Raw genomic sequence first — 8,948 nt, 5'->3', positions numbered from 1 at the left:
CATACAACGGTGCCGACAATATTATCGTTTATCGCAATGATTTCCGGGAAAATGTATCCAACCAAATTAATTATCGTGAGAGGCCTATGTATGAAACACACAAACAAATCTACAGACTTACTCCAAACTGCCAAATATATTAATTAACACACTCTCACTCTCACATACTCTTTGACTCTATTTTGGCCTACTAGAACAATAAGCAGCAGACTTTTACTTTTTTAATTTTCAACTGGATCTTAGATCTGCGCATGCGCAATACGGGTCGGGGATTGACCAACCGGCTCCCACTGCTCTGCTGTCTGTTAACGTTGTTAAGAGTGGTGGGGGCGGGGAGGGAGCGGATCGACAGCTTGAGCAGCTATCAACTCAACATTGTAAATAACCAACCAAAAACGATCGCCGGTTCATCTTGTTTTTGGCGTGAGAATAGTTTGGGCAGCGTGAGATTGAGAGTGAAAGCGTGTGTCACACGCCAGATGCGTGAGAGTTGGCAACCCTGATTTATAGCCACTTTCGTGGTACCGCCTGAACGTTAACTTACCATGTATACAGTTAGCATTCTGATCTGTAGGCTATTAGGCTCATTCAAATGTAAGGTATATTATTATATTAGAAACGTAAGCAAATACTGGACATGTATTAATGTTTACTTGCTGTTGTGGCAAAACGAAAAGAGAGGAGATGAAGTCTTAAAGATGCACATGTATGTATTGTTTTAACAGTACGTGGTGTTGGATAAGGTGAGTGTTGTTTTATTTGCCGGTGTCAAAGACAACCTTCCATTTTATGTAGTTTTGTAATCTGAGTCATTAGGATGTACGGCTTTGTCCATATTTGTTAAAGTTTTGAAGACTCCTCTCACATGCTTGTTGTGTGAAGAGTCATGCAGGGTTGTGGGTGTAGAGGTGAGAGGTCAAAGGTCATGTTTGTCATTTCTGGCATTCTGTAGAGGAGCACAAAAGGCAACACAAAAAAAAAATCGTCTCAATTTTAAATACTACTACACAACATAAATATGGGTTATATCTACAGCTAACAAAGCTGAATGCATTCTCCAGTGTCAGATTTGAAGACTCATTGTGCTGTTACCAGAGCTGCGGATCAGGTTCCTTGACAAAAGGAGCGCTACTTAGGGTGTGAGACGGTTTTGTTATGTATTTAGTGGCTTCTAAATCTATAAAAATGATCCAGAATTTAGCAAGATTTTGTCAAAAGTGGAAGATTTAAAGAAAAGGGTTCGGGTTTGGTGAATGGTGCTATTGATTTGCATTGAAGGAAATGTGGGATCCAGTATTTTTACAGCCTCACTTATACAGTCTCCACTTCTTCTGCTTCAGTTTTCTCCATGTCATAATAATCTGTCTCTCTCTCTCTCTTAATTCCACCAGCTTTAGGAAAATGCCATAAAAGTTCCCCTTTGATAGAATAGCAGAAACAGAGCTTATCTGAATCTGCTCTGCGAGGGTTGATAATTATCCAGAGGTTGTAAAGTTAATTTAAGTTCTGTTGAATGGCACACTACAGACATTTCGAGGAACAAGCAAGCCGAGGCAGAATTCAACCCAAGCAGCCTTTCAGTCTCAAATCATTTTGGAAAGTAAACTCAAGAGCATCAAATATTTTGTCAGCTTTCTTCATGAAATAATCTGTGAAGTCCAAGAAAGATACGACCTTGAAGCCATTCCGCCTTCGTCTACTCAAAACCATCGGATCACCCTTTTCTTTTTTCCACCCTACAAGCCCTCATCATCAACTTCAAAGGAAGACAGGATCGATTTTTTTTCTTATCCGAGCCGTAGGGACACGTCTCAACCACCCATCCTCTCCCATTCATCTAAACTACAAGCTTAGAGGTGAAGAGGATGCTGGGTAATCAATATTGTTGATGCCTCTGACATCTTCTCTGATGTGCCGTTGTGGTCAATGTTGATTTCTCCATCCCATTTCTCAATCTCCTCCGCCTGTCACCCATGAGATCGGAGTGTGTTATTGCACCGAGGCGGACGCAGGTTGACCGTCTGACTTCAGAAGAAGAAGAGATCGATGAAGAGCAAAGGCACCGACTCCTAATATTCGACATCTGAACGCGGCTGAATGACACACAGTGCATATATGAAGCATTGTTTGTGACAATGAGATATATTTACAGCTCAAGATAAGAAAAAAACTCTGACATATGATTTACACTTTTAAAGTTGGACAACTCATTGTTATGGTGGATGGTTTCAGATTTACAAAACAGTGACTGATACATTTCAGTTAATGCTTTCCCCATATTTGGACAATAGATCATATTTTATCTTCTATTCTTTCTGGTTTTAAAAAGTGGCACTTATATTTTTAAAGATATCGTTTTTTCAGTTAACCCTTAGATACATAAGTGGGTCTTTTTTGACCCGGTGAGGTGGTTTTCTTGAAGTATCTTTGTAATTACATTTTTTATCATTTCATATTCCAGCTATTCCTCAAAAAACATGTTTTGGATATCATGCCATTCAAATTTTAATGTACATTTTGTACATTTTAAGAAATTGTAGTTTTTGTATTTCTACCCCAAGCTTACATAAGTGGGTCAAAAATGACCCGCATGCATTTCCTATGGGATCCTCTGGGAACCTTTGATTCTTATCACCTGTTGCGGTCAGGAATGCATTCACTGTGGACCACACAGACTACATCACAAGTGACACCTCTCAGGAAGATTGTTTTGAAAAGGGACTGGAATACCGTGAGGGTCTCACAATAGCGGAGATCTTTGCATCGATATGTTCAAAACGTTTTTTTCAATATGTAAAAAAAATATCTAAAATTATAATAATATATATATTATATATTATTATATAATAATAGTGAAAAATTAAATATGGAATATTTCTAATGTGAACAAAAATATAATACTAAATATTATACAAATGATTTTTCTTAACCAAAATGACAAAAATGGCATAAAAACACATTATTCTAATACGGGTCCTTTTTGACTCACTTATGGAAGAGTGTAGGGTCCAGTCACTCGGGCATCTAAGGGTTAACATTTAAGGTGCTGTAGCTTTACATCCTTATAATCATTATTATCATTTTAATAATTTATTTGTGTTTGTTTTGTCTGTTTTAGAAACACTCTTTTGATTAACTCATTTCTAAATTACTACTGCAATACCTACTACTGACCACTAGATGGCAGTATAAGCAACACTATGCACAGGTGGATTTTTGTGATAGAGCTCTCAAATGGTTACACAAAGTATCCAAATATCTCTCTAACAAATAACAATAATTGCACAAAACGAGTTAATGAATAGTTAGTGGTCACAATAACAAAATAAAGACTCTTAAATAACTTTAAATTACTGTTATCTCCAAAGAAAATTGTTCTTACCACTTTTCAAACTTGCAAAACTATTGTGTATTTTTCCATAGCTTGTTCATATCATGTGTCAATAGGGGTTAGTTGTACAAGGTTTTATAAACATCCCCACAATATGTTTGTGTACATTTGGTGAAATGCTTTACATTTTGGTTTTAACTCAGAGAAATACAGCAGTTTTTTTTGTTTTTTTTAATCGTTTATTTGAATAGTACGGAAGAGGATTAGAGCCACATGATTAATTCTTTGGGGAGGATTTGAAAAAAAAACGTTTTGGTTTTTTTCTGAATTCTGACTTTAAAGTTATTTTTTTTTGTTCTGAGAAAAAAGTCAGAATTCTGAGATGAAAGTCAGAATTCTGACTTTTTTCTCAGAACAAAAATTAATGTGTCCCTAATCCTCTTCCGTAGTATAGGGACAATGCACATTAATGAACATTTTAGAAAAATAATGCTTCAAGTGTAAATATGCCGGATTTTAGCTTTGAGCTAATTTCCATCCGTAGTCCCTGACATACAACATATAAGAACATGACATTTGTAAACATAGCAAAAAATAAATACGTGATATTGGTTTTTTCAGTTAAGAAAAAAACAATATTCTAGACATTATTGTCTAGAACTGGACATTATTTTCCATTTCTAGACAATAATGTACTTCCAGCCATGAAGCAAGTGTTGAAAGGCCCTTTCCTCTTTCAATATCGCATTACGAACTGGAGTTCGACTGGGAGCCAGGCTTTGAACACCAGTTGTTGACCCGGCTAATGCTCTTGTGGCTAAAAAGGAGCAGCAAGGTTTCTTAATGTGGTGGAAAGCTCCCCCACAAGAATGGACGATGTTATATAGCGGCACATTGGGGCCATGGGAGGAGAAAATGTCCAACTGGCACATATGGGTGTTGTACTCAGATGTCCACTTATACTTTTGTACGAAGTGTCTCATTCTGTTGTTTCTGTTTCAAACCTGGGACAATGAAAGGTACTGTATAAACCCTGTATAGAAAACTGGTAAACATCATATTTGTATCAGTCTTGAAAGATGCTCAGTTACTCTACTGAAGTACAATTGTGTGGTACTAATGCTGTACTTGAGTATAAAGCACAATACTTCTACTTCACTACATTTTGGAAGAAAGTTCTGTACTTTTTACTCCTCTACATATATTTTACAACCTCAGTTTCTCTACAGGTTGATATAATTAACTCAAAGTATACACGACACATGAATGATGATGTACTATTGGGGAATAAGCAGTAGGAAAAGAAATGCATCAATAATTGTATTACAATAAGAGAATAAATGCATTATTCCGATAAGTACTTCTAGCTTTGGTCCTTCAGGTTTTGATGCTAATAATTCATTCTAAAACCTATAATAAAGATGTGTAACTTGCAACAGCATTCCTACACAGTGGTTTTAATTCTTGAAGGAGTACGTCTTCTTCAGTCTCTGCTTGTTATAAATTGCACAACAAAGAGCTGCCTTTAACGCAGATGATATCATATGTTAAGGCAGACATGGCGGCTGGGATTTTGCCAAGGACAGATAGCTAACAGAACAGTTTCTGTGTGTACGCTCACTTTACACACACTGTTTTGTGTGTGTAGGGGCTGACTCTTGTGAAGGGTCAGCCGGTTTGCTTGTGCGACCTCTTGACCTCCACTAGTGACAGTAGAGTCCTTTCTCTGCGCACCAGCAGAAGAAGAATAAGACGGGTATGTGGAATGTGTTAGGGTCGTGGCGACAAGGGGGTAATGTTACTCAGGGGTTGTGTTGTTGCAATCATTGTCACAGTTTTGACAAGGGAGGTGTGCTAGTTCACAAATTGAAATGGCAGTTTGTATTGCAGTAGGTACAGCGATCATTTGAGTCGAGGGTTGTTTTGGTACCAGGATGATGCTTTGGGTCCTGTGTGGAGTTTTGCATTGAGGACGAATCGGTGTAGGTCAACCAGGAAGTTAGCATGGCAAGGTGTAACTCGACAAAAAGCAAGATCATTTTTACATTTGATTGTAGAATAATGCAGGAAATAAGATCTGTGGAAAACACACTTTTTGTTGAGTAGGATAATCTCCACATATTAAGATTTATAAAGCATAAATGCAATCGCCAGATGTAAAAAGCTAATCTCACGCTATAAACAAATTACATCACGGTAGAATGACTTCACTTCAATTAGCTAAAAAAAAGACAGATTTGTGTTCAGTGTAATTATGTTTATTATTTTTCATTAAGTAAATGAAGTTTTTAAGACCCCAGACATTGTAGGGTTTTTAGTGACAGACTTTTATTTTTCAGAACTAAATATGGATATCTCCACAGACCTTTCTTCAAGCATCTAACCAAAAACACGTTAAAAAAAAACATTGACTTTAAGACGAGGGAACCGTGAGTGGTAAAATGAAAACTCACTTACGGGTTTGAGGGCTCATTCATCCATCACTCTATTCGAAAGGATGCCGAAAAGTACGCAGACACAACACATGTCAATCATCAGGCCATCATTAACATTTTCATTTGTGACCTTTTTAGAGATGAGGTAATATCCTGAATATGCCTACAGGTTTTTATCATCCGCAAAATCAAACGTGTCTGTGACCCATCAATCACTTTCTGCCTCACAATGCCACAGGCTTTGCTAGCATGCTAAGCTAATGTGGAATGATGTTAGTGAGATGGTTGAAGGTCTTATGTCATCCGATCAGGGTGGGCTTAAGTCAGGGTGGTGCAGTGGTCGTGTGAGAGGTCAGAGGTCGGGTCAGTGTGTCTGTTGTGTTGCCAGCACTCAGTCATCCAGACAACAGCTGAGCACTGGAAAAGTTCTCAAGGTCACTCCGTGTTTGTGTTACTGACCCTAATGCAGAGAAAGCTCAGGGTGTTAAAACACACATGGGAATGTGGAGCAACATCTCAATGTGAATCAGCGCCATTTTACTGAACAGGACCACAATTAACACATTTTATTATTATTTATTAAAAAATACAACAAGTACTCCAGTGTGCATGCATCAAGAAAAACGACACATCAATGTTGTCTTCTAAAACATCTCCAAAACATTGAAGATTGAGACGAGAGTGGTGGATTTTGTATCCGTTGTCTACCTGTGTAATGTGTCAACACTGTGTTTTTCTATTTTTGAAATGTTAAACATTGTCACTTGCATGTTGAGTTACTTTAATAACCTTTAAGACATTGAATCTAAACTCAGATTAAGATGAACGTTGCAAAATTAAATTAAATGAAATCTGCACTAAGTGAGTTTTTGGCCTCTGGGTGCTTTGGAAAAGGCTAAAGAAAGATTGTTTGACTTCACTCTTAATATTCATTTAAATTGTAATCACGTTAGATGTGTGGCAAATAGCAAACCATTGCCATTCTTACTGACGACATACTGTATATATAGCTTACTAGCTTACTACATTTAGTTATGCAATTTGGTACTGGAGTGGTTACATACAGTGGGGTTATGAGAGCTTACCTTTATAAAAAAAAAAAAAATTGCTTGGTTAATGAGTCTAGAAGTTTTTCAAACCAAAACAATGAGCCGACATTGTTTAGCTGCCAGAAGAAGTTCATTTTGTCCTCATCTTTTAGGTTTGATTTGGTTTCCACCAACTCTTCTTTACAGTACATGTTAGACACTTTTATCCAAAGCAACTTACAAACTCAATACTATGGACAATCCCCACAGGAGCAATTTGTGGTGAAGTGTCTTGCCCAGGGACACAACGACATGCAGTGGGGTTTGAACCTGTGCTCCCCTGATCTGAACACCAACGCACTAGTCCACTGCGCCACACGCCTTTACCTTGCTAACATGCCCTTTTTAAAATCTTGCTAGCTTACCTTTCACCCTACTTAATAGATGTTGTTGATGTTGTTTGTCTGCCATTTGGAGTTAGGCTTGTAGCTTAGAGTGGGTTTAATGAAGCTGACTTTTTTGAACAATGGTGGCTAGTTCTCCGTAGGTTTGTCACTATTACCAACACCATGACACCAAACAACTCCTTCTAAAACATTCATGCTTAAAATGGTTGAATCAAAGACATCTGTAGACGCAGCATTCATTCCAATGACATTAATAAAAGGCCTCCCAGTCATTTACACCCATGCCCTCTTGTCCTGATTTTCGCTGCTATCAGACTGTTGTCCGGAGTTTTCCTTGACTGGAGTGACCTGCTTTCTGACGGCCACAGGTGTTAGCATCCTGGAGTGTGTTGGTGGTCCTCTCTCAGGACGAGGGGACTGTGGAGGTCTCAGTTGGCTGTGGAGGACATAGTGAGTTGGTATCGGAGGGCTCGTCTCAATCTCACCCTCTTTGTTCTCTGGACTCTTCTCATTAGCGGTTCCATTATTCACCTTTTTGTGAAGAGGTTCGCCGTTTGGCACCGCATGTCTTTCATCTTTAAAAGCGTTCTTTGAGCTTTCACAGCGACTGCTTTTCCTGGTTATTACAACATCGCTGTCTTCAGTCGTAGATGTTGTTGTGAACACACTGCTTTGCTCTCCTTTACTCATCTCGTCCATCATCATCTCCCTGTGCCTTCTCCATCTCACCATGGCCTTCATGGAGCTCATCAGATCAACCAAACTTAGCAGAATGGACAAGGAGGCAACACCCAGCATGAAGCTCAGCATTAAAGTCTTCTCCGTAGGTTTGGAGATGTAGCACTCAACCCCGGAGTTGCAGGGAGTCTCATAACACAGGAATCTCTTAGGAACGGACAAACCGAAGAGAAGAAACTGGCCTGCACCGAAAACCATTTCTAGAAGGATCCGTAGAATAACAACCAGGAAGTAGGTGCAGTGGAAGCGCGGCGCTCCAACATCATGTGACAGGTCGTGAAGTGGAGCTTTGTGCAAGGACACTTCTCTCGAGGAGTTCTCGCAGTAGAAACCTCCAAAATGGGGGTTTGACCAAACGTTATGCATGACGTAGGTTGCAAACAACACATGAGGAAGACAGAGGAACATGAGGTGGAAGAGCCACAGACGGAAGACACACACCGGAGCAAACGCATCGAAACACACGTTGGAGCAGCCCGGCTGGATGGTGCTGCAGACAAATGTCTCCTGTTCGTCACTGAAGAGCGTGAAACCCACCAGAAGGACGACAGGAAGACGTAAAACCAGCATCAGCATCCACCAGGTCTTTCCTGTGATGGAGACAAAACGATACAATGAGAGAGAGATTCGGTGAAGATGAGAAATCATAATGATGTCGTTGTGGAAAAGAGGACAATAAATACTTATTTACAGTTACATGAGTGTGTAGTCTATAACAACAAAGACATACGACAGAGAGAGAAACTAAGGGACACATTTCACTTCAGACAATCAAGAAAATACTTCCAGCACCTGTCAAAATATATTGGTGTGGTATATTGTGCCATAATTAAGAGAAATGCAATTAAAAATGCTTTCATGTATTTTGATTGGATTGAAAAAATGACTTCCACTTTTTTTTCCATTTTTATTGTCAGAGTTTATAGATTTGTTATCTTCACAGCCTACTGTATACTTCTTTCTTTCGGCCTTCTTGCTTTAATTCTATTTTGAGATGTTTAACTTCTAG

At 38.8% G+C, this 8,948-nt stretch overlaps 1 protein-coding gene across 1 annotated transcript; it reads right to left on the bottom strand.

Annotated features, from left to right (window-relative positions):
* Window positions 1–6,374: 6,374 nt before the first annotated feature.
* LOC307019639 (gap junction delta-3 protein-like) lies at window positions 6,375–8,604 on the bottom strand. The gene has a single exon (XM_079650639.1). The coding sequence runs from the start codon at window positions 8,585–8,587 to the stop codon at window positions 7,475–7,477; it is 1,113 nt and encodes a 370-aa protein (XP_079506765.1). The 5' UTR covers window positions 8,588–8,604; the 3' UTR covers window positions 6,375–7,474.
* Between the last annotated feature and the right edge of the window lie 344 nt (window positions 8,605–8,948).

This window comes from Notothenia rossii, assembly GCF_949606895.1.
Source record: "Notothenia rossii genome assembly, chromosome: 9".
Lineage (NCBI taxonomy): Eukaryota > Metazoa > Chordata > Actinopteri > Perciformes > Nototheniidae > Notothenia > Notothenia rossii.
The sequence above is the reverse complement of the archived record's forward strand: the minus strand, read 5'-3'. Positions and strand labels throughout refer to the sequence as shown.

Bases quoted from the DNA above. Each gene is read 5' to 3' on its own strand.
- LOC307019639 (XM_079650639.1), bottom strand. From the start codon at position 8,587: ATGATTTCTCATCTTCACCGAATCTCTCTCTCATTGTATCGTTTTGTC.